Genomic DNA, 27,911 nt, shown 5'->3' on the forward strand with positions numbered 1-27,911 from the left:
GACCACATCGACTGCTAAATATTCTCCAATACGAGTGTTGGACAGAGATTTGGTTTATGAATCGTTGTTCCAAATTGAAATGCGATGACAATACGTCGGATACATTATACTCGTTTCAATTTAATTTCTCTGTATTTGTTCGGCAAGCCACCGCCACTTTGTTTTCATATTTTCATATATATATCATTTATTTTGAAATATAATTATAAATAAATTGAGAGAGAATAACAATACCTTTGTTGTGTTGTAGTATGTTTTTTTTCATCTCATATCGTTTCGTGTTTTAATTTTATATTTATCTTTCGTGATTAAGAAATCTACATTTTCAATGACACAATTATTTACCTAGTGTAGTTGGTGGGCTCTTTTTCTAAATATATTTACTGTACTTTATTATAAGATCTAGAAATTGACAAAAAAGTAAAATCTGAAGAACATATATATATATATATATATATATGTTCTTCAGATACCAAAAATGTTGTTTAGAGATTAAATTATTATTTCAGTAGTCGACTTTCTTATTTTCTTTAATAATTCTAAGTATTGACTGCTCACGCTTCATAAATGTATACTATGTATCCAAGGGTTTATAATAAAATGAAATTCCTTAGTAATTTAAATTTTATTAAAAATTTTATTCAAAGACCGATACAAAATGAAAATAGGGTCTTGATTATTGTAATGTTTAGTTTAGCTGTAACATAATACCTTAACACACAAAAATAGGCCTTTTTACATTTATATAGAGTCTAATATCTCTTGTGTTTACAGTTTTTTTTCTACAATTAATCTTATAAGTATCATCAATATGAATAAGTTTTTGTGAATAACTTTAACAGTTCTGTGAGTGTTTCGTATAAATACATTATTTGTATGATTGTAAGAAATTCTTATTTCCTTTAATGTACAATGTGTTGAAAAAAATATCTGCCTTCTATTTATATATAGTTATTTGTTATAATAGATCTTTAAATATATTTTTTAGAAAACAAATATTGAAGCAATAAGACAATTTATATTTCGAGTAACCCTAAGTGAGACAATCACTACATAATTTGCACAACTTTAAAGGTAAATGCATAAATTTTTACTACACTTTATGAAGACTCCTTTCTATATCAAACAAATATAAACTGCGAACTTTATAAACTCTATTTGATTGTTGAGGGACAACTACAGCTACCTATTTTAAGTTCTTACGAGTTTCATTCTACATAATTTTAATTAAAACATTTCTGTTACTGTTTTTGCTATTACATTTGAATAGAAAATTTTATACTGGGTGTTAAACCAGCCCAGCTATCCATTACATCATTGTGAGCTAATTTTAATTAAGTAATAAATGAAAGTTAATTTCCAATATTAGTATATGGATGTAACATTATTTTTATATATTTACAAATTTCAATGGCCATTTTATTGCGAGCAAAACGATAGAAATGTCACTAGTTACAAGCTAAATGCGGCCAAAACTTCAGTAATGTTATTTAACCCGATGGCCTACAATAAAATCGCGATTTACGTATCTATATGATATGCAATGATACATGTGCTAACATAGTGCTAACTTTAATAACAAGTGGCTATACATATCACATTAACTTTAGTTAAAATTTTCTTCACAAAAGCATCATTTGAATTTTATTTTCACAACTCCAATGTTACTTATTTTTAGGAAACATGTTATGGCACACGAACATTTTATCACCTAGAGTGAAACAAATAGCTTGGAAAGATATTAGAGACTTTTGTATCTGATTATGTTTAATGTAAATATTGATACAGTGCGAGCACTTAACATATTGTCAGGTTCTGTATTTCCATACATTTCAGGATATGAATTGCTTCAGCTAGTAACGAATAAAAATTAAGTATTAATCTATATTTACACTACACGTGTTACTCAAATTATTGCCAAGCGTTTTCTCTTGAATTAATCTAAAAGACTTATCCTAATGATATAGGTCAGAAGTTCGTTATTGATACAAAGACGGATTAAATATTTTTCAATAGTCCAATCAATAACACGATAAATATCTCCCAGCATTCATTTTATTAATTCATCAGAAAAATTAATAATATATTTCGTTTTGTACACTATTTACAAGTATCAACATTACACAAGACTAGCTAAATGTATTTAACATAATAAATTATTATCATTTTAAGCGATAGTTCTATAGTACAAAAAATGTTCAATACAAAAGTATAGGCTCAAATTAAATAAGAGACAGTCTTTTGAATTAAAATTATAGACAAGAAGCTGTCACACTATACGTACAGTTGTGGTAAGACAGCGTAATAAATCACTATTGTGCACTGTGGCATGTTTATACGTCCGTTTGGCACAAGTCGCCGAAAACCGGCAAGGCGTGATACTACCGTGTCACTGAATCAATCCTTGGATTCGGAGCCGGTGGAGGTTGGGTTGGCGCTAGGGATCCTGGGTTACCGCTGTGAATGTTCTGACCTTGTTTAAAAGATGTAAGACGGGCTAGTGTTCTAGTCGGGTCATTATCGAAATTTGGTCTTTCGTACTGATGTTTCGATCTCTGTCTCTGAGGCTGCATCGCTTGAAGTTCATCATAGCCACCATCATCTCTGTAATGTTCATCATCAGAATCATCCTCGCCGAATGCTCTGTATGTAGTTTCCGATTCCGAATTTTTTCTAGAACTCACGCCGTAACTTCGTCCTATGAGAGATTGGGTTACTTCAGCTTTAAAGTTTTTATCAACTTTCCTCTCGTCTAAACTTTGGTTGTATCTTATTTGCGCTTTTTGGGTTTTGTCTACCGATGGAAGGTCGTAAAATTTCAAGACGTTAGGATGCCCTTGAAAATATTTCTCGCTATACACATTTCTGTTGTAATATCCTCCGTTGCTAGCTGGGTATAATTCTTCATCAGGATAGCGGTTTTCATAGTTATCAATACTTTTACTTCCCGGAGGAAACCAACCCTATGGAAAATTTCGGTTTTTAAACGTCGTCATATTTTCCAATAGATTTTTACAGATATCGATTATGGACGCATGCAGATAGAACGTTAAATTAATTTGTATTTATTTCTATTTTTACATTTTTTTTCAGATATTTTATAAAAAAAATTGACTAGTGCCTTGATTGGGTGCTTTTATAATATTTAGCAGTAAAGTATTTAAACGAAATATAGTCAAAGATGTAATTCAAATATATAATTTTCATGAAAAATGGCAAAGTATTTTTAAATTTTTCTCATAATTGTCAAGGAAATTAATGACAATTCTTATTTTTTAATATAAATGTTAATTTCGAATTATTATTAACTGTAATCGTAATATGATATATAAAACCGTTGTATTCAAGTTATATTGTACATAGTTACAAAATACAAAACTGATAGTTATGGACAAATTTTATTGAATCTTACCAGCGAACTAACACACTGCCTCGTGTTTGCTACTAGTGTCACTGAGGCGTAGGCGGCGGGCGAGGTGGCAGTTTTGCTGGTATTCCATTCATTCCCAGTCACCCTCGAAGCAGTGACTTCTGCATATTCAGGAAGCTGATGACTGACTTTATCGTATTCAGAATTGGTTTTTTCTTTACTCTGACTCGTTTGATTCCCGGACATACATAGGCCTGGTTGGTTTTCCATCCATAGTAGTGATTCCGTTTTTGTAACGGAGTTCTTATTGTAACAACTACTTAGCGGATGAGATAGCGATACAGCGGCTTTAATATTCATTTGCGTAACTAAACTGGTGCCATTGGAATCTAAAATCATACAATTTTATACAATAACCATATAAACCCTTTTATAGTAACTAAAGAATATGTTACTAAAAATTGGTGTGAATGAAACATTATTCAGAATGGAATGATTTAAAATAAGCTTACAGTAAAATCGGTGAATGAAAAAATTGTCCAGAAAAAGAACATAAGAACATTTACATTTATTGTATTTTTTTCTGATTCGGATCATTCCTTTGTGTAAGGAACATGAATGCAAAATGAAAGAGATCTACTGCGCTCGGAAGAGGGCTCGTGCTACCTTTCAACTTAAAAGTAATCTAGCACCCTCCCGCCCCTCTCATGGTGAAGCCTCCGTCAAACAACGGACGGCACCCTTACCACCCTACGTCACCCGTGGAATGTTTTTAATTTTGAAATTCTAATGCTGATCTAGGGTAAACGTAAGTATTTCGATACAAACATATGTTTGTAAGTAAAAAATATTTGATGTAACTTTTTGATAACACTTACTGTAAATATTTGGTAGTGCTGACTTTTTAGCAAATATGTTATGTCTTCGAACATAAATAATGCCAGCAATCATAATAACTTTAAACAGCACAATAGCCCCAATGAGGAAATAAAACCATGTTTCCATTACAAAATCTCCGGCAACAATGGAAACTTCTCCATTATTGGGATATCTGAAAAATATTCAATACAATTATCTTACGTAAAAAGAGTTAGTATGTAACTACTGAATTTTGTATATATTTGCTTGAAAGACCACATAAATATATTGTTAATAATTGCTTCCTGTAAAATTACCTTGACAGTGGATCTAATCCTACGGAGCGCGAATCTATATTCAAATAGACCTTCTGGCTAAATGGCCCCAAACCAACAATAGTTTCTGCAGCAATTTGCACTGAATAACTGACGCCAGATGTCAGATTAGTCATTATAAGACTTGTGGCTTGATAGACGGTGGTATTAATAGCTATCATAGACTTGTTAGCCGGTATATCCAACCAATTTAAGACGACGTTATATCCTATAACTACACCATTCTGCAAATCTGGCTCCGGGGGATGCCATTTCAAATGGACTGTTGTGACGTTTAGTATGTACATTTCGATATTTGTTGGAGGACCATCGGGAACTAGAAGAAAATATGTGTTAATCAGTGATATTTATTTTATTAAATCAATGTCGTTTTAATAAGAAAGAAAAGTGAAATAAGGCGACATTTGTAAATAATCTGTATTTAATAACACTCACCGTCATCTAACGTCTGAGCTATTCTGGAATTCGAAGGCTTTCCTTCAAATTTCTTATAGAAGGGTACTAGGAAGAACTCGTATTTCATATATTTTCGTAGGGTCGTTATTTCATAGCCAGATACGTCATTGGAATGCAAAATAGTTTTCATTTCGTAATCGATTGTCTTATTATCTAAGGGCCTATAATATATGAATAGGCCCTCTAGATAAAAGAAGTTTAATATCTCCCACATGAGCTTTATAGTCTTGGAATCGATAGGCGTCGCCTCAATTAAGTCTACAATATTATCAGTCATAATATTTTTTCTATATTCGGTGTTATTTGCAAATAATCCACCTTCCCACAAACCGTTTGTATCATCGCCTACGGTTATGGCATCCGAAACTAGACTCGGTGCTGATAATCCATGAGAATTTTCTGCTCTCACCATAAACATATACGTTATACCGGGTATCAAAGATTTTACTACAAAATGTGTTTGATATACTCTCTTTGAAACAACCACCCACCCTCTGGAGTTTCTGGGGGTATTTTTTCCTGACAATGTCTCCCTCGAAAACATTTCTATTTGATATCCGATAATAGAAGATGAACCAATTTTGTTATTTTGATTCCATGTTAAAGTCACACTCGTATCTGTTATATTATAGGTTATTGGTTTCGTTGGTCTACCTGGTAAGGCTGATGTGTCAGCTGCTCTGAAGAAGTGGATGTTGGGATTTGTTGGACTGTCAACTAATAAAACCCCACTCCATACATACTTTCCATGTTGTGATGATGCAACGCATGTGTAAGTACCACTATCTTCTTTGTCTAAATCTCTTAATGTCAATGTTCCATCACTCGATATATTTCTTCTATGATTTTGTATTAAAGCTTCCCCTTCGAAATACCAGGCAATAATTGGTTCAGGTGTGCCGATGGCCGCACAGGGAAAAACTGCCATCGATTTTATAGGTAACGTTTGGTTAGAGGGACCGTTTGTTATGATTGGTGGTGGTCGGTCATCGTCTGTTGTCACGCTTATTTTTCCTCTTACAAAAGAACTTCCGGCAAAGTTGACTGCAGAACAAACTACTGTGTTCCCGCTTTCATTTTTACTAGTATTATTGATTGTTAATCTTGTCACATTATCCAATACTGGTGAAGCGTGGTATTTACCTTTAGATGTTCCTGGTAATATTATTGTTCGGTTGCCTTCTAGACTCCAAAACATGGTAGCTTGGGGTTTTCCAGTCGACATACATGTAAATGTAACACTTGTTCCACTTTCTACTATAACTGAACTTGGTTTTAATGTAACTGTTGGGGGATCTAAAAATATTTTAAATAGTTAACACTTACTCATTAATTGATAAATTACACAAATTCTCGAGTAGCAACTAAACGTTAATTAAGTAAACAGTAACTTACCATATACAGTTAAATATCCTGTGGCACTCACAGCTCCTACAGCATTGTCAGCTTCACATGTGTACTCCCCTTCGTCTGTCAAAATCACGTTGTCAAGCCTGAGGCTACGATCGTCTAGCACTTTGACACGCCCGAGTGGCATGTTACCACCTCCGGCTGTTCTTCGCCACAAAACATCAGGTAAGGGATCGCCTCCAACCCTGCATTTGAAGGTCACGCTACCTCCAGTTTGTGCAACGATGTCTTCAGGCCCGGCGATTAGGTATGGCTTAACTAGATAGTAAAATAATATTTAACATCTAAGGATTCTTCCGAGAATTGAGTAAAGTAACGAAAAGTTGTTAAAGTTCATCGTCAGCTTAAGTTTCGATGTAAACTAAGAAACTTAGATGCCGTACTTCCTTTTATAGAGAAATAATTTATTACACATGTTACGGTATTACTAAGAACTTGTGTTTAAACTAATGTATATTAGCAAATCTGAATATTTATTCTTTACAGCCAAAATAGTTCGCAAGTTTTATTGATATTATAGGTAATTTCATAAAGACATTTTAAAAATTATTCTAATTTTTTTGAAAATATAGTATAATGCCTTGTTTAATTGTACACTTCATTTTATGTCTAAAAAGTTATAACAGGAAAATGGGTAACGGCAAACGATAATTTTAAGCTTTTAATAGGGTAATCAAAAAAATTAATCTTAGTCTTAATTAAATATAACTCACTGTGTATTCTGAGCGTAGCAATAGAAGACTCTCTTGTACCAGCTGCATTCCTCGCAATGCACTGATATCTACCAGCGTCAGTTTGCGTAGCATCTTGTATTACAAGACTACCTCCATCTACTAAATGCATTCTGCAGCAATAACACAACAAACATAATTAAAACGACCACTATGCAGCAAATAGTTATGAATTTCATTTTCATTATGAACAAAGTTCAATGTAACAAAGACATTCAAATATTGGGAGGAATAATTCAATAGGAAATTAACATTTAATAAAGGGTCCGGTGTGTCAGAACTATTCAGATTTTTACTTGATTGCTTGTCGAGCTCTTGAAATATCCCCTTCCTAGTGACTTTGATGTACTCTCCCTACTGTTAATTATTTTCATGCTTCAACATACATCCACCGTGCCCTCAAGATGTAACCTTACGCCGTGCCTCATAAAAATTCATAGACAACAAATGGAATGTATCGGCAATAAAACTTTTTAGGAGATTCAATTTAAACGCTTAGTGCAATTTGCATTTAATATTTATATCATAAGGTAGTTATTATAAAGTTATATGTCAGAATTTATAAAATAAGAATTGATGTAATTAAGACGTTTAGGTAAATTTTAAATAATATTTGCTTTTTAGAAGTTATATCACGATTGGGAACGTGAAACATTAATATACATATATTTTTATTATTTTATTCAACAGACCACAAGATTATCGAGTTCGCTCATCCCATTTAACTACAAGTGCTCTTACCAACTACCCTCGATTTTACGTTAAGTGCGCTCCATCGAACTGGCGAGCAACTTTCATTTGATATCCCAAAGCTCCAGATTTTAATATATCTGCCAACTTCACCAAATATCCGCAATCCAAAAGTTTGTTAGCAACAGTCATCAAGTGCCCATATTCGTACGTACGAAGGATTATTACATTGCGAAAATTTAATCACTTTAGGTAGAATTACAAGTTTTGTTAATTACCTTGAATCTCCGTCGAAATGTAAAATTTGTCCATCTTTCTTCCAATAGACTGTGGGCTCAGGGGAGCCACGCGGTGGTGAACATTCTAGTATTACTGTTTCTCCTTGAGCTGTTTGTGAAGTTACTGGTTCTAGTCTAAATTCTTCGCGAAGAACTGTCAACATAGTAGTTATACACAATAAAAATATAAAACAATGCATTGCTTTATGAAATAAAATTTATTAATAAAATAAGTTTACCAGCGACGTGAAGTGTAGCATTGCGACTTCTTGCTGTGCCATATGGATTGGTGGCTTCACACCAGTACACTCCCGCATCTGAATGTGCCCTTCCATGGGTTGCTCTCAGAAAGAATAAACCGCCGGCAGGTAAAAGGCTTCTATGGGTGTCCGATACAACAAGGACACCGCTTTTATACCACCGAATGGTGGGAGTGGGTGAACCGCCAGCTCGGCAGTTTAATGTTGCAGGTTGATGGCGAGCCACAGTGACATCTATTGGTTGTTCTATAATATACGGCGCTTCCCCACTGCTCATGTAATCATCGCTTAGACCTCCTTCCACAAGACCTGTTTTTAAATAGCACATTATCACAAATATAACGATCTTATAAATTTAAAACCAGTAACAATGATTGGGAATTATAAGTGTATACGAACACAACTGAGGGGCTTTTGAAAATAATTAATAGGAACCTGGGCACTGTTTTTATTTTCGTCAACAAAAGATTGTGACATGCTTAAAATTATATTAAAAATAGGTTGAGTGTGTCATTCTTAGTTACTTTAAAGCAGCACACAATAATAATGAGCTATAAACACAGACTCAGTCCCCCAGGATTCTGGGCCAGGACCCTCGTATTTTACTCTGTTTACAACGAATGCGCAGATGTTAGTTTTTGACACTTGAATTGATGTATGTCCATTGTTGTGCCTCAAACTATTATTATAGCCACGCAAAAATCTATCGCTTAAAAAAATATCGATTTCGTCTGGAATGAACTGACGGTAATCGTGGCCGACTCGATTTTCGTATTGTAGCAAAATAGGGATTACCGCTATTGTACAAAATAATTGTGTTTATTATTCATTCCCGTATCCCAATATTGTGCAAAAAGATTTATCTATAATTGAATCTTAGTCATTTTATCTCATGGATTTATTATTTGAAATAATAATATAATATATAATGTCTCTCATTTGAACCACATGAAAAACTTAACTACCGTTCGGACTGCTATCTTCCTAAACGGAAACCGGAACAGATTCAAAGCTTAATTTAGATATATTCTATGATATGGTCAGCACAAAACCGATGAAAATATACGTAAGATTTAGCGGAATGTTGGAGTCATAAAATATTGTTTATGTTGATCTCGATACGTTATTTTATCGCACATAAAACTTACTTTATTACTGAGATGTGTGTTTGAACTATTGATCCTACTAGTTAGAAGAAATTTATTTTCATGTGTAAAAACATAGTATTAATTTTCTTTCGATAGATGAACTAGAAATCATCATTATTTTTATATTTGCTGACTATTTTTTGAAGACCATTAATAATTAAGAACAAAAATTATTATTAAAACATTATAAGTGTAATATCTCTGTCTATTTTTTTATCACATAAGGTATTAAATATATAATCCAAGTTTAAAAAAAAAAAGTATGAAGGGAGGCACTGCACTCATTTCACACGTTTTTAGTAATAAACTATTGTTCAGAAGTCATTGTTAGACGAAGTTTTGCGAGGGATCTGTGTATCCCCGAGCTAATTTATACTGGCACATGTTGACACGTGTCCAATATATATATATAAAAAATCGGTTAAAGTAACATGGCTTTTGAATTTAAGTCGCCAGGCGGAGCTTTCAACTTCCGTTTGAACCGTTTCCATATGTGTTTTGTCCACTTCAAATGAATTGCTTTTCTATGTTTAGTCTTGAAACTTTATCGATTTAAAGAAAATTAGGTTAACAGTGGTGTAAAACAGCCGTTACTTTGATTCTAAGCACCATCAATCTGGTATCATTTGCAACATATCACAAACCTGTCGACGGCAACAGTTCAAAAGAGTGCCTTACTGCTTACGGATCAAAGAACATTAAAAATAAATGGCTTCTACAATGTAAGAGATAAGATTTTTATCGTTGCTTAATTAATTTGATGAAATGGTTTTTATCTTGTGTAATATTTCTAGGATTTACTTCAAATCTTGATATCTATCACCCTTCGCAATTTGATATTTTAACTTCCAATATCTAATTCTAATGACTGTGATTGGCTCCCTTAGGAGGCAATCATGATTTTTAGAATGTTGAACACGTGTTCATTCCTAGGACCCCTTTGCAACTTGATTCTGTGCCGTTATTACGCAACTTTATATTGTGAATGTTTTGTAATTGGCATCATTCAGCCCCATTATATTTATGTAAGATAAATACATTCATAATGTAGTCGAAGTAATTGTATCTATTTAAGACTGTTCCCGTTTTTCAAACTGTAATGAAGTTATTGTTATTGTAGACAAAACTTTTAACGACGCTAATAGCTCAAAGTTCAGGGAATGTCACGGCTAATGAAATAGCACTTAACTTTTACGATGCAAAAAATAAAAACATCTAGCGACGCGCGTCTCTCGTCGCACATGTGTTAAAAATTAGCCGCTTCAACGGATGGACGGATTAGCCTCTTATAAATTTCGTGAGTTGTAATGTTTGTCTTGCAAGGCATACTAATGTAAGGACAAATTGTTGACGCAGTGTCATATTTCACAGGGCTTTGCGTACCTGCGTGAAATGGAGGCAAACATTCGGACGTAACCGATTTCTTTGTGGTTTTGTTCATATTTTAAACTCTATGGCATGAAGATAAAGTTTACAATATCTTTTCAAAACATCACATAAAATATACGTAAAAGTGGCAGTTGGCTCCGTTAAAGTTTAGGGAAACATGGCGACAGTTGTGACGTTTCTTTTCATCTCTTGTTTTGTGAGCACGCGTGGACAGTTGAAAAAATAAAGACACGGATATCACAATATTGATACCGTATGAATTACTATTCTTGCCAACGTTATTTTTAAACAAATGAAATGTGTAAGTTTGGTAACATTTGAATTTGTTGGACGAGAATATGCACTCGGTTTAATTATTTATTTCCAAGTCAAATTTTCAAAACATTCACAAAATAATAATATCTTAAAATATAAAATTTATATAATTGAATTCAATATATATGTTTATATATATATTTCATATACTTTTTTTCTTTTGTTGGAAGGAAATGAATATCAACAAAATGTTTTGTATTATCGGCAAAAAAATGCCGGTCCAAAATGGTTTATCTGCTCCTGAACTGTCCAAATGAATATCACCATAAAAAAAGGTATAGTTTGCAGCTCAGATGCTATCAGATCGGCAAAGTGCTTAAGAAGGACAAAAACAACTCTAATAGATTATCCGTTGTGATAACATTCTGCTTGTTAGCAACGTCTGTATTAGCTTTTACGATTTTTTAAAAGGAATCCAGAACACTTAATTTATAACTAAACCATACCATTCTATTATGACTTCCGCCTCCATTCAAGAAACGCTGCTTATTTCAATACAAGTTTCGTATACTTTATTCTGCGGGTCAAAATGTGTCAATAATCATAAAAGTCACCATCGAATTTTTGATTGGAGATAGAGTTTTTTTTTGATGTTTCATTTAACAATGACTTATACGGCGTACCCATTGTATAGCATCTGAGCTTCGATTCACTTTTTTTATTATTTCACGCAGCATCCATCATGCATTAGACACAAAAGATAGGCGTCGTTTAACATTAGCTTAACTTCTTTACGCTTTGATAGCCGCCTGGGGCGGGGTCTTTTTTACACACAGATTCATGAACCACAGTCTAAAATGGTACATATTTAGTAACGCTACTAACTGGGGTACTTGGAATAGCGTGCGAAGGTATTTTTTAGTCTACAACAGATTGGATTGATTATAAAATACACGCAATGAACAGATGTGTCACTAAATCTTTTCATGTGTGTTTTGTTAGCATAATTATCGCTGTTCGTAATTTACATTTTCATATAATTAAGCCCTGGGGTACAATCAATTTGCTGAATATGTTCTCTTTTCATAACCCCTCGGTATTTTGTGTTTGTTTTTATATGCAGGAAATTATCGTAAACGATATTCTTTCCAAATATTACAATAGATAAGTCTCCTTTTCATTGATTTGGTTTATTTATTTTCCGGGCCTAACTAGATCCATTTTTGCATATCCTACCTGTTTTATTTACACAAGATATACCTTCTGCTGTAGCAATCAAATGATTTAAAGTTTATTAACTAGGTACTTGTAAATTACAAAGTTCCAAGTTATTAAATTACAATTGACAAATTGGGTTCATATTTTCGTAAAGCTGAGTGGTTTCACAAATCTTGGATGGTACGATGTGGCACTAAATATCGAATGCAGGGGAATGCGACCCCATGGGAGGGCGGACTATTAGCGCTGCTTGAACTTTGACTTCACCATGAATTCTTTATACGTACGTGCAACATATGGAATGAGTTTCTGATGAGAGGTTAATTTTCTATCTCTGTTGTAGGAGTTCTTGTTACCAAATAAAAGAACGTAATAGCATTGGCATGGGCAAATTAAATGTCTTGTTCCGGTGTAGACTAATTTCTTTAATTGAAAAAAGACAGTTCTCTACCTGTTTATTTTAATAAAATGGCTTTTTGTTTCTTTGTCTAATATTTTTTTTTTTGTATTTATTTCGCATTAACTGTCTTTTAATTTGTTATCTATTCAATTAAGTATAAGTAACCATCTTTATGGTAAGACTACGTGAACGTGTTATATTATATTTATAAATATAATAACAAAAAATATATGATTTAAATAAATTTTTGTATGTTTTAAATATATATAACTATTTTAATCGAATTATTTGTGTAAATAGATTCGGCTAAGAAATAAAATAAAATAGCTAGATGAGAAACTTACCAAGACAGAAGAGTCCCAAGAGAGAGGTCAGTAAGACGAACGTGTCCATATTGGCGATTCACTCCCACATATTAAACTTTCGTTTGAGAATATTGTTCATGTTCTCTAAACATCTGTAACAAAACATGGATTTGTTTGTTAGAAACAAGAGATAATATTAAGGACTATAAAGTAATTATATAAGTATCAGCTGGTAAATACACGGAAGGGACACAAATTTGACCCGATACAAAACACATATAATTCAATTGGCCCTCAAAATCAAATTAAACAAACACACTCACAAATCGGACTTCAGTTTTATGTAAACAACTTTATTATATTTATTTGTTATATTAAAAAGACTATAAACATCTGTCAGACTGTGATGTGGTGCTCTTAAAGCTGTCGTGGAAATGCTTCCCGAATCAATTTCACATGACGAGGACTCTCATTTATTTACGTCTATTTCAAAACTCACTTACTGATATTTATTCAGTTTTGTTTTTGTTAGTATAAAGATAATATTGTTATGTATACTGATCAACAATAGTGCCATCTCCATTAATATTTTATAGTTATTAATTTTTAATTTACGTTGTCATAGCGTTATTATATTTTAAATTTTTATTTTGCAATTCTTTTATTCAACAACTACTTTTATTGATCAGCGTAATATAATGATTATCTGGGTATACATAGAAATCTAAATGCACAAATACATCTACACAGATTTTGAGCTCCATGTCATGGCTATAGATCATCGTCACATTATCAAATACGACGCTTCAGTTATGATTTACACGTTGCACGGAACATTCAATTAATGTGCAAATATATTTATAGCTTCCAATAATGATTTGTCATCGTATATACCAATCATTAAAGCGCTATTTAAATTTATATCTAATATAAACGAAGCTTGAAACTATTTTTGATTGACAGATATGAAATGGTGATGAAAACTGACATATCCCAATCCCTTTTTATAACAAATTAATATTACTGAGAATATCAGTTGTCTGGTTCTGCATTTTCAAAGAACACTGACTTTTATCGTCATGTTGTTAGTTACCATAATGGAATTTATTTATTTTTGATTCTCGGTAAAAGCTTTTATCACGAGAGTTCTGCGGGTATCCTTATCAGTACCCTTTATGTATGAACTTTGTTAGAGTGACCCTGATTTGACTTTTGACTATATTAAACTACTTGCTTATTGCGTTAGATGTGTACTTCCGTCATTATCCAATAGCAGTGTGTTACTAGCCGGTGAGCGTTACAGTTACAATTCTTGATTTAAAAGGACCTTGATACAGATAATGAATTTAAAACAAGTGCATTACATTCCAATTTTCAGGATCATCTATAAAAAGTGTTTGGCTAATAAAAAATACTTAATAATTTTCTTTAATTGCTTTCCAATAAATTATTTTCGAATCTATCTGTATTACATGATACTGAAAGACTCCAAAATATCACATGCTTTGGGATTTACAAAATATGAATCTGCCCATGATTTATGAAGTAGATAAATATTTTTTTGTATACAGAAATGCCAGTATAACGTTGGGACACTAATCATCAATGAAAATAAGCAAAAAAATCCTTTTATATATTAAAGATAATACAAAGTTTTTAAAAGCATTATGTTCTAATACAAATTGATTTCGATTGCTGATGTTGGCATATATTTATGAACAATACAGATTCCAATCACCAATAGCGCATTGATCCCGCTAATTCATCGGATAATGCGTTCAAATGAATCTTCATTAGACTCATCGGACACGGAAATCGTATCGAAAATTACTACATTGAATATCAGACCATCAACAATCGATTTTGAGTATTCGTGATCCTTATCGCCGATATACGTCGATAATTGTTTTAAAATCACATATTTTATACATACACAACTGAAACACTCAAATGTAATAAAGTACTGAAGTATTCTTGACAGAGGTTTCTTTAGTTTAGAAGTTCTCACGAACACATGTGCTTACAAACGGTTAACTAAAACAAACGTGGCCAAGGTTAAGTTCATAATTTATAACCACTTCAATGATCGCCCGCTAACAGAAAAGTGTATCGTTCTATTTCATAAACAAAGGACCCTTTTAATTCTCCGACAATAAATCTCGGCCTGAGTGACATCGTATTTTATTCGTTTTATGTTTTAGTTGAAGGTTTCAGTAAAATATTTTGACAACTCCTCTGACTATATCAAGCCAATAGACTTAAATTTTTTACATTGAATTATTTATAAGATAATATCGAAGACTTTAACGTGTACTCATTTAAATGAAACTAAGGTTTTCAGAAACTACGGGTTCTTTAATTCTTTGTTGATTACATAATCCCGACGTTTATATTTATTTACAGCAACCGTGATTATGGGCAGTCGAAAGTAAGATATCTAAAACATCTCAGCTCCGATCAAATTAAATAAAATTAAAATCTATGAAAACGAAAAAAGGGACAGACCACCTTCTACATTCAACAGCAATAATAAAACAAACTTTGGTACTACAATAACATAGCCAGTGACGTTGGGACTCTTGAATCATAATGAAACTGTTGACATTTTACTTACGAGACGCGGTTTAGAGATAACTTTAGCGAATGCGCCCCGCTTATTTGTTCTTCACATACGAGTACGTCCAGCATCAACACAGTCTTGTATACAGAGTTGGTTAATATCACATTATTGTATTCCATATAGAATATATATATTCACACGATTTTACTAACTTTAAAATATATTTGGATGTGCAACATTTGCCAGAGTTGCTCAATTTCCTAAGCTGTATTGTAATGAAAATGTAACGCTACCTTCATGTAAATAGCAATCCTTTTACGGATAACACGTGGCGATCAAACGTGAGAGTCTTGTAAAAACTGAATGAAAACATTTTGAATAATGTTTGTTGTGACGGCGGCTAGCATATTTATGTTAAAGTCGAGAAGCAAGTGACGACATACGTATATTGGACCCACACAAAGACCAATTCACTAGGGGCCTTGTAAAATATGATCGACGCTCCACATTTTGAATTGATTAATTATATGTTGCTACCAAAAGATATGAGCGTCTATGATCTAATTTTAACGAGCCCAAGTGCTTATTTGTCGACAGAACTTATATTTTTTAATTGTTCGCATCATTAATCATGGCGTTGATTTTGGCTATGGGATCAGTAATTTAAAGTGGGTGTTGATTTGTATTAAATATTATTGTTAAGATTAAGTATTAGAAATAGTATCGAGTGACGTTACTTTTTCGTAAGAGCGTGTTGAAGCGTGTATAGACAAAAGTTGCGCAAGTTTTTATCGAAGTTTCCTACAAAGCATTGCTCCTCTCTCACAATAGTGTATTTTTGTTCGTGCGGTCGCAACTGACAGTTCGCGTGATGTATTGGGTTTTGGTAGAGGATTATATTTAGCCATTTCACGAAGTTTGCATGCGTCTATTGTACACGGCGGAAGCGGCATCACAAAGCAGATATGGAATTATTAGAGTGGGGTGAATGTTTGGGTGATTATGAAGGATTGGGGATTTTAAAATAAATTTTGTTTAATGCATAAATATTATTACGAAGAATAGTAACATTGTCTTAAATAATGTAGCGATTTCTAATAATTATTGGACTTAAATTGTCCTTTAAAAAATTAATCACCTTAATACTTTTAAGAAAGAATAAAAATATCAGCAACGTACTTAATTTATAAAGGATTAATTTATTTAAATCTGAAAAAAGGGACTATCGTCACTATAATAACAAAACAAAGTTAGCGGGTAATATAAATGACATTTAAAAATATGACGTTAAATAAAATGACCAAGTAACTTTGAAGTTTGAAATGAGATTGTCACGTGGAAAAGGGGAAAAGTTTAGTTTATGACAGCGACGGTTAACTTTACTGATGTTTTGTAACGTCGTCTCGATAAAATATATACGACGCGAGTTTCAAAGGAAATAAACATAACTTTAAAGCAACAGAATATAGAAAAGGACCAAACCGCTGGATTACGATAATTTTGATTTAATCATATCTTCGTTAATAACAAACATTTATTTCTGCAATCACTGCAGTTAGTTAAAAATGTTCTTTCCCTTAATCAAGTCCAAAATAAACTTCCGTTTTTTTCCTGACTATGGATATAGGTGTAGTTGATACTGCATTTTTTACTAGCCACGTTCAGATTAATACCCAGTAGTCTTGTAAGCCGATTACGGCTGAAATACTGGATCGATATAGCTAGTGCGAATAATAAGCTCGTGGAAATAAAGGAAAAAAATATTGAAACCAAAAATAAATATAGACGTGTTTAAAAGATATGAATAGCATTAAATATACCAAACTAACGCATATAATTTCGCTAGATTTATTTATGCCTCCTATGAATAAACCTCTTTTATCTGGACTCTATTTTTTCATCACCTTCTTTTGCAGAATCTTTTTATTTTTGTCAATACTTCTCTTTATTTAACTCTTTCTGTTGTATGTCTTTAATAAGTAAGTTTACATCTAAACTCTATAACCAACAGATATATCGTTCGATTATCGTTTTATCATTTATTGAAAACAATTCGATTTTATTATGACAAAGTCTATATAATACATATTGAATTTAAGACTAATACAACACAGCTTGAGGTTTGATATCCAATCAAACGTTTTAAAGATTAGTGATTTTATAATAAAACAAGCAAATAAACACACACAACTGACATACATCATCTACAGGTACATCTAAACATTACATCTAAAACTCCTCCTATTAAATATAAAATAAAAACATACTTACAAATAAATATAAATAAATTAAAAGACTAAAATTCTTAGACATTCTCCAGTAACGAGACGTCGGGAGTGAAGTCGTTAAATTTAAACAATACCTAAATTCAGTATTCATTGAAGCTTATCTAAGATGTATGAATCTATTAAGATACGTTTATAAAGTAATGAGTAATAAGGGTTATCAAAATATAATAATTTATCAAATAAATGATAGCCTTTGTTTGAATAATCGCTATCCATCGGAATTTGATCTATTGCCACCCACACAAGTTGATATAACTTAGGATTCAGTACCTTACTTTATACGAAAAACCGTATATATGTAGGATATATTTAAAAAAAAAAATTATCTTGAAAATTTGTTACTCAAAAAAGATTTATTTTAATTAATACATATAAGTTGAGAAAAATATTTCCGTAGAAACTATTGTTTTATATAAAAGAATATTATAATTATAAAATTGTTTTAGTACCTTTTAATTTCTTTACTACATACTTTTTTACTTTCAACAAACAAAGAAATGTTTTTTTTTTTTTTAATAACATTCATGGAAAACAAAAACTTTATTTCCAGATGTTATTTCGTTGCCAACTACTATATACAATATAGTGAAACGAATATGACTTTATCTTTATTTTAATTATAAGTTGTCGCTAAATCCACATTAAAAAGTACATTTCCGCGAAATGTTCCTTTGATCTGATGAATTCTTCGCGATGACAGTTGATTCATGATTGTTTATTTTAGTTTTGCTTGCAGCAATAAATGGAACGAGCTCTGCTTTAAGGGGCTACTTAACAAATTAGTATGACATTTATATTTAATATTAGTCAATTTATTATAATTTATATATAAAATATGTTTAGATATTTTGGAAATTTTTTAGTTTTATATTATGAGAGAAATATTACTATTTTCTTCACTGGCACTCTCGGCGCGTGGCGAAAGCGACCACGTTTGTTTTGCTCGAGCGGGCCGTTAACCGCGGCATTAAACAGGTACATTGGATGTTGCACAATGTTTGACCACATGTTTCTACAATCCCACCACGCGCTATCAAAATATTGACACTCTTATACACATCGACGCATTGTAGCACTTTAATAATCACAAGTGCAGCACCTTTTCATTTGCTAACCGCATTAGCCGCCACTTAATGACGCGAGTATTTGCTATTAAAAATATTTAACTAAGTGGCGACGCAGCGACGTGGTAAATGGAATATCAACAAAGAATTTAATTTTATCAGAGTCATTACTGCCACCGATTATTTTTTGCTCGACCGACCCTTAAAGCTTCGGTCATTTATTTGGCCACTTTTTGTTCGATGGGATGAATTTGAACATAAAGGGTGGCCATCCCACAATTAAGAAGCTGTTAGAGTTAAAAAAATGTCACCCTTAAAAAGGCTTTGTGGGTGCAGCCTCAAAAAAATGGTGACTTTATCACCTCGGTTAGAAGTCACAAAATGTTTATCGCCACTCAACGACATGTTGATTTATGTTTCCACCCCATTGAGGACCAAAACTCAAATGAATTAGATTTTATAATTGGTCATTTATTTTCGGAGATAATGTCGGAACCGTTTCGAGTATGAGGTCACTGAAGTGGCACCGCAGTGATAAGCTGAAATTATTTATTAACCTCGACTTTAACTTACTATTTCAATATAAATACGTATACGTTCAGCTGCATCGTGTAGTGTATACATAAATTTAGCCACCAACTGTCGACCTAACAACAGATTTATTACAGATAATTGCTATGAAGAGCATATTATCTTATGCATTATGGATTATTTTTGAGAAAAATGTGTGCTTTAAAACAAAAGATATAAAAATGTATATACAAAAAGGTGGCTAATGACCGGCTTACACTTTAGAGGCCCACCCGTAACGAAAAATTAAAGCCTTATCTTAAATTATGCTTAATTGAAGGGTCTAAAATGTACAGATTGAATTTCAAAACCTTGATTGATGGCCTCCCAACAGCGATGTTTGCCGATAATGATGTACACTAAATACTAATACATTGAATACGTCGAGGAGTTAGTACCTCTTGAATAAACTTGTCGTCACTGAAATGTTTTCAACATTTTCACAAAACCATAAACTTGAATCTAACAGAAAAGTAATATAAAGCTAGTAATTTTTGTAACCAAAAAACAAATGAATCATAACAGTGCCTTTTATTCTTTAAAACAACTCAAATATGTATACATCAAAACTGTTTAGTTCATGGAATAAAACAACGGTTAAGTCTTATGAGAAGAGCACAAAGAATCATTGTTTTCTGAGCCACCAATAAAAGCTACACATACCGCACGCTAATTCCTAAAATCTTCTAAATTAAGAACACACCGGGTAGTAACTAATTTGTATCATTGCCTATGAAGTATCGCTTTAAAACTCACAAAAACTATTTAGTATAGTAGTAATATAAGGGTTCGTTCATGGCAGCTGTTTGCAGAAACAAAGAACTCAATTCAAAGTGGCTCAATGTTTTTTACATTTTAACGTCTTTTTCTATGGTAAAGTATCGAATATCAGGGCATACCTATTGATATTAAAGGCTGGGTATTAAAACAAAGTGAAAAATGTTTCATAACAGTTTAAAAATAAATGGTGTTCTTGAAGTATCACCTACTCAATGATCATGTAACGACGTCGGAGCAATTAAAACGTTAGCCACTATAATCTGGACAGTGTCAATAAAGCAAAATCGAGACGGTCGTCGGATGTGGGCGGGAATGAGACTGTTAATTCTAATTATGGCCGTATTGTGAGGCGAAATTTTATTGCTATCTCATTGGTGCGCTCATTACTACACCCGACGTAATTGTGCCCTATTGTACTGGCTCTCGCCATTTTCTGCGAACCGTGTGAATTTTGACCTCTACCCTAATTCATTTCGATAAAAGTTCTGGAAGCTAATTTAACAATAATAACAATTTATATTAACTTACTCAACCTAGTTCCGTACAAAGACAAAAATAAAAGGTTTGTTACTTTAAATAAAATATTGTTATAAAAAAATACATATATTTTCAGCTTTTAGTTGGGTCTGTCTTAGTAAATGTAGTCTGTAAAAAGTTTAATATTAATTTGTACAGCAGATTCAATTTTAAAAAACAAAATTGTTTCGTTAAGATGACAGAATAGATTCTGTTATTGTCGTTTTATTTTCAAAACACACGTTAGGCTTTTAGCGAGCTACCGATTGACTCTGAAGTTTCATCGCGGCCTGTTGGAACGATTAGCTCCCTGACAGCTAATTTATATACTCAACTTACTATTCTATTCCCGGAGGGATGCCACAGAGGAAAACGTCACAGAGATGGCAATATGATATGGAGCTTTAATTAAAAATATATACATATATCTATGTACATAATTTATCTTTAGTTATAAAACGTTGTAGAAATTATAAAGAAGAATTTTAATTCCTTGCAATATTTATTGAGCAATTGATTCAGTAATTTACAAATGTAATTCAGTAATTCATTCATGGTAAATGCAAGTAGTTCCAAACAGTATCATTATGGTATAAAGCCGGCAGCTGTGCGACGATCACACCTCATTGCTTTTTCCATGACATTGAATAATACCATAAAAGATATGAACTTTTGCAATAACATAAGTGTTGTTGCTGATTTATTGTTTTCCACTTATCGAACAAGTCACGCTATGAGTAAATTTAACCCTACATACAAATATCAAAATGTTTTTCCAAACACATAAGACACACCAGAGCATCAGACAAAATGTTTTTTTCTTGTGTAACGTAAAGTAATCTTATCCTAATCCAACATATCCCTTACATCCATGAATATAAAAAAGGTACAAACAAAATAGAAATACAAATGTTCTGCCGCCTCTATATTACCATAACACGCAGCATTGTTTCAATGCCAACATTGAATTGTATTCACTTAAAGAAAACCCTTCGACTCTAAATCTGGAAACGGTTCGGTTACTTCTTGACAAATAATTTAAAGTTCGAAATTAGTTTAACATTCATCCATTTAATTGCCGCGTTTAAACACTAACATATTCGACATTCCAACGAAAAACGGGAGAGTAAACCTAATTAGTCTGTTACTCCATTGAGACATCAACAGATGATTTAGTTACATATAGAAATCAAAGTATTTTTTTTTTTCTAAACAAATAAACTGACTTTTAATACAACAATAAATAAAAAAAATTATGACTAAATTAATTTAATAGCAACTATTAAAACATTTTTATAAGATTCATATTATGTAACGATTAGGTAAAATCACACGATGTTTAAAGTCATGGTTGTTTATAGGCTAGCCAATAACAATTCTTCACATTATATGTCCATAAAGTAAATACATTACTTGATTGTATATTTTTGAGAATGTCTAACTATTAAAAGGGACATAAAATAGAACAAATAAAGATAACACCAATAAAGAACAATTTTATGTCAACAATTAGTTACATTTGTCGTCTGAAAGGCAATGTCTTAAAAGCTATTTATAAGTCACTTATCATTTTTACGGTGGCATAAATTTAAGAAGAATCGTTGTCACAGAAATGTGCCATCTCCCTAAAAGCGTGTGCATTGCACTGCCATAAATTATCTGAGAACACACTAAAATAGCGTGACACCCCTAACCATGGGAACTAATACAACCCCAGACTGTATACAAATCTGACGATACAAATCTAAAAGATATTCGGGAAACCGATTAGAAATGCTCGCTCAATAAACAATTTATAAAGTTTAAGATCCAACGAGGGTGGATTTGTATTGTTCCTTGTTAATCAAACAATGACATTATATTTGTTGGAAAATTTATAATACCAATCAATTGGATTTAATAATAGAAATACTATTTGGGAACTTATAATTAGTACTTAACACTAAATAAATATTTATGAGGTATAACAGTTGTGTGAGTGAAATAGTATTTGAACATGTCTTCTATAAAAAATATATTTACATATATTAAAAAAAAAGAAATCAGAAACCACTATTAAGATTTTAATTTCGACGACTTACTTCTTAAACATTTGATACAAAATTAAAACTAATATTCTTCCGTATTAATAAACCCACATAAATACGGCTTAAAAGATAAAAATATGAAGAAAATAATTGTCAAATCAACAAATGCAGCGCGTTATGAAGGCCTAAGTAAATTGGAGCGAGGGCAAACAATGCGAGCTCGGAGGCCGGAAGCTCTGCGGATTTTTTTCCGTTAACCCAAACAACAATAGGAATCGTTTATTTACCTGGGGCTGCGGGGCGCCTTTTGTTTAATTAATTATCTGCCGGACGAAATAATTAAGATCAAATCCGACCCGATTAACCCTTCTATAATATTAAAATTACGTTCTCAATGTTTAGTTGAGTCATTTTGTTCGCAAATTTGTTACTTTAGTACTTTTCACTGTTCTAGTTGTTTGTTTCGTAAAAGTTTTTACAGTTTAGTTTTTATTTAATGTCAGTAACGTAACAAAATAAAAGGGTAACGCTATTGTCTAACTAAAACCGCAGGCCATCGGTCATCGGGTACGCCTCGACAACGTTTCCAGTTCCTCGTATAGTCTAGCGAATCCCACCACCATCAATCAGAGTGCATTTCGCTGATAATGTATCGTCAACAGTCCCACGTTTAATTGGTGATGGATCATGATGGTTCGCATTTACAATACGGATTTATTATTTCTTACCCCCATTTAGTCTCGGAAGCGATACGTGAAATGGCGGAAGATATGAAGGGCGGTAATGGGGGAAAATTGTACTTTATTCGATTTTGATATACTTGATGATGGATTTAAGCCCGGTGTTGCTTAGGGGCATTGAGTTTTTTTTGACTAAAAATATCTATAACTACCTAAAAGTAAAAAAAGTCAACAAAGTGATGAGCTTACAACCAATGCCACAATAAAGAACTCCTTGTTTTATGAAAAGATATTATAAGAGATCATCTCTATCCTGAATGTTCTAAAAATCAATCGTTTCTTTTAAAAAATAAGACAAGTTTAAAATAAAAAAATATATATTAAAAAGGCCGTAATTAATAAGGCAAACAAATTCAAAATAAACTATTATTACCTAGTGACTAAATTAAATATTCCAGGTATCTTAATTACACAAAGAAGGCTGAAATCAAGTGGCGCCTGCTATATTTATTTAAACTGTTCCCAGAAAGCGACTTCATGACTTAAAGTTCTGACATTACATGTTGGGTGTTCCGAAACTATAAAAATATAGTTTCACGTGTTATCTTAGACACACAACTTCTGAGGTTGCACTGTGATATATTTATTCATAAAATGATAAAACCTCATAATAAAGTGCCGCCAGTGAAATAAAACATTTTTTAAGAGAGGGCTATCAACGACAAATTACTTAAATATATCTCGAGAGTAATTTAATTTATGGGTAATATGTTAGATTCACATGCTACGATCCGATTGCCTAAATTACGTATTCGATAAGGGATTTATTTATGACCTCATTGGTCGGGTTGCGTAGAGAATTAAAATTCATTGTTTCTCTTATCCTTAAAACGGACGATATAGCGAGGTCACGAGATATCTTCGTTTATCTGTGACAAGAATAGGCTTTTAGACCGAAGGGCCGATAGCGGATAGGTCGTAATTACTTTTCTATACGGTATTGGAAATTCTTTAAGAGACATTTATGCCACTGATCCATTTTCTTTGAAGAGTTTTGCCGGTGATCTTTCTTTTTTAAATCAATCGTCGAGTCATGAAGGATGTTAAATCAAAAACGGGACCCATTTAAAGTTATTTCTGTAAAAAAATTAACGGAAACCTACTTAACCCATAATTTATATAAATACCGGATACCTGTAATTTGAATGTAAATATAAAAGTCATGTGCGGTTTATTAATATGTATGTAAGTTTTGAGTTCGTGCAGTTTTCGCAAACAGTTAAGCGAGTGACCCGAGTGTTCCTTGAGTAAATATGCGCATTTGTTCATGTATTGTATGTTAAACGAGGCTGAGATGTATCCGTTCCTCACTTTGGACCCTCGACTTCGTCGTGATTCGAGTGATTCGTTTAGTTTTTTGTAATATAACATTGAATGAAAACAGGGAGGAACATTTTGACAAAAACAGGAGAATTCAAACTCATGAAACATCTCAATTCAACTGTTCTTATGTGATTTTCGTTGTTCAAGCTCGTCTTTTTCATCCTATGTAAATAAGCTTTGACGTGATTGTAATTAAACCATCAATAGAAAGGATTACCAAATTAGTTTGTTTATTATTCCCATAGTCTTATGAACAAAAATCCAACAAATTTCTAATATTTCATTTCTTTAATTCATGTGTTTGTAGCCTTACTTCAGGAACGGTACCGTTTCTTTCCTTATCTTAGTGGTTTTTGGATGTCGTGTTGCTTCCCGCTCGATGAATGTAAGCGAGTTTTTGTTTTAAGAAAAGGGTTTATATTCAATTTCATGTCATGCACACTGGACGTAGTAATACGACTGACGGTAACCTTTCAATTTTATTAATTTATAGCGTGTTGAGCAATCCCTTTAATGTAGTAATTTGTCTGGACTGTAAATATCAATGTATAAAATATGTAGTAGAGTTTAAACGGTAAAGTCACATCCACATACACACACACACAGTCTGGGATGTATCATAATTATAATGTAAATATAGACAATTGTTTGGCTCAGTGATTATAAAGGCGGTACTGTAATTCGAAAGAATTGCGGATCTTTCTGAAAGTAAACTTCCGGATAGGATAATGCGTGGTGTGGATTTTTTGTATCAATATGATCGATTAAGTAAATTAAAAAAGACTGATATTAATAATTTTTGTTTCAGTATGTATCATTTTATATTATCTAGTATTTTCAAATCGTTTCATCGCCTTTTCAATTTAAAATACATATAAGTCGATACTACGTATATGTATATATATTTATAATGTTTCCACGTGCTAATTCGATACAAGAGTAATGTATCGCGAGACGAGATTGCCAGTAATGTATTTATTTGAGACTGAACATTTCCGGCTTTTACTTCCAATGTGAGTTGAGCAATTAAAAAAAGATTTGTAGCGACGTTCCGAAAGATGATACTATTTTAATTTATTCTTAAAAGGGTACACTTTTTGCCTTTCATACGAACTAAATGGAAGTTAAAATGTGTACAATTTTTTAATAACCCGAAGTCAATTCCATGAAAATGCATACCGCCTGTAATATTAATATAATATGTGCATTATTTTTGATGATAGCAGAATATGTTATAACGTTGAATGAACTTTATACGATGTGAAATTTATACACAAACAGACGGTCAGAAATTACAAATACTAAAGGAATTTATTTTCGGAAAATATACATTTCAAAAAATAATATTTTCCTACTCAATGATAAAATTTCGGGATACGAATATGCAAACATTAAAATATTTAATTTGGGTTGAATATAAAATATTATTAGACTGTAAAAATTATTCCTCCAAACGCAGAAGGTACATTTGAATTCTAATTGTCTCGTATTATTTAAGAACAAGAAGACGATACATTCTCATCTCGAAAGAATGCACTTCTATTCTCCGGGAAGTGTTAATTTCTTCTCAAATGAGAACTTTTCATTGAATTTTATGAGTTATTTTCTGTTGATACATTCTTTTTGATCTGTTTATGATACCTTGTGGTTTTACTCAAATTTAAAGATCGATTGATGAAGAAAACTTTTGATCTGTAGATTATAGTTTTGTGGTTCTTGACTTAAATCTGATATCAGAGCATTAGCTTTGACTCAACATATGCCACTTTGATCAGTGTGAAATATTTCCTTGCAAGTCTCAATAAAATAACGAAATTTCCCAAAATTTTAAAAGGAACGTGAATCGTTATAAATTCGATGAATAACTTTTTTTTTCTTGATATCATTGAATCTCTTTCTAAATTACTTCCAAAGTTGGAAACCAAAGCTTCGTTGTTTTAAAGAAATAACTTTATCTTTAATCTTTAAATTGATGATCTTCATCTTTCTATGGCATTAAAGGTGAATTATTTTCGCCAATTCATCTCTTCGTGCTCGCAGTGATAAGTGGCGGACGGGACGGAAGTTGATTTTTTTTTTTCTTCAGAAACTCACGAGCTTTGCAAAATGTCATCGAAAAGCAACTTTTCTCTCTTAAGTACATTCTAACATCCCTTTTGCACTCGTTTTTACAATGTAACCACTTAAGACCGTCCTTCAAATGCTTTCGTTATTTATTGACTTCAAAATAATGAACTTTCCATTCTTTTCGGGTCCGTCTCGATGTTATATTAATCCATGTATAGCTATAACTATGTATAAAAATATTTATGAAACCTTACTTGTTTAAATTACATAAGTTGTTACTATTGTCGTTAATGTTCATTAAGTTACATAATACTGTATAATAATGAACGAGAACAATAAATATGTATATATAGCATACAATCATTCATAACATACATGTAAATCTTTAAAATTTATCATATATATCTAAAATCATCGGAAAATAAATAACGATGAAAGGTTTTCTTAAGTGCTTCAGATATTCATAGACACACAAACAACAAATCTCCCAGGACAGTCCAAATTAAATAGACCTTCAAGGAAATTAAACCAAATAAAGATAACCGTTATCAGTCATTATATATTTAAACACTAAATAGGTGTCAAGTGACTGTAGAGAAAGAAAATTAAGATAAACAAAAGGACATTACAGAGCCTGCATATTAATATATTTAACAAAGTGTTTGAGAACAAACCGTAAAACAATACTTTTTATCTAATAGTACTGTATTATAACTACATTAACAAACAAAATTAATAAACGAAAAAATATTTTCAACTTACATTCTAAGAATCCAAAATCAATTCGGAAGTCTCAATAATACAAGCACAACACTCACTAACGCACACGCGATTTAAAAATCCCGCCACTGAGTGAGCTGAGAGACGTCCTCC

The 27,911-nt window shown here is 32.2% G+C and overlaps 1 protein-coding gene across 1 annotated transcript; it reads right to left on the reverse strand.

Annotated features, from left to right (window-relative positions):
• Positions 1 to 619: 619 nt before the first annotated feature.
• On the reverse strand, positions 620 to 27,911 carry LOC116766204 (protein sax-3-like). The gene is made up of 11 exons (XM_032655966.2): positions 27,801 to 27,911; positions 13,143 to 13,255; positions 8,368 to 8,697; positions 8,129 to 8,282; positions 7,143 to 7,273; positions 6,415 to 6,687; positions 4,999 to 6,315; positions 4,546 to 4,879; positions 4,249 to 4,421; positions 3,413 to 3,759; positions 620 to 2,963 (listed from the first exon to the last, which is right to left on the reverse strand). Exons 2-11 carry the CDS (start codon positions 13,189 to 13,191, stop codon positions 2,382 to 2,384), a joined length of 3,690 nt encoding a protein of 1,229 aa, XP_032511857.2. The 5' UTR covers positions 13,192 to 13,255; positions 27,801 to 27,911; the 3' UTR covers positions 620 to 2,381.

Source organism: Danaus plexippus, chromosome 15 (assembly GCF_018135715.1).
Source record: "Danaus plexippus chromosome 15, MEX_DaPlex, whole genome shotgun sequence".
Classification (NCBI taxonomy): Eukaryota; Metazoa; Arthropoda; class Insecta; order Lepidoptera; family Nymphalidae; genus Danaus; species Danaus plexippus.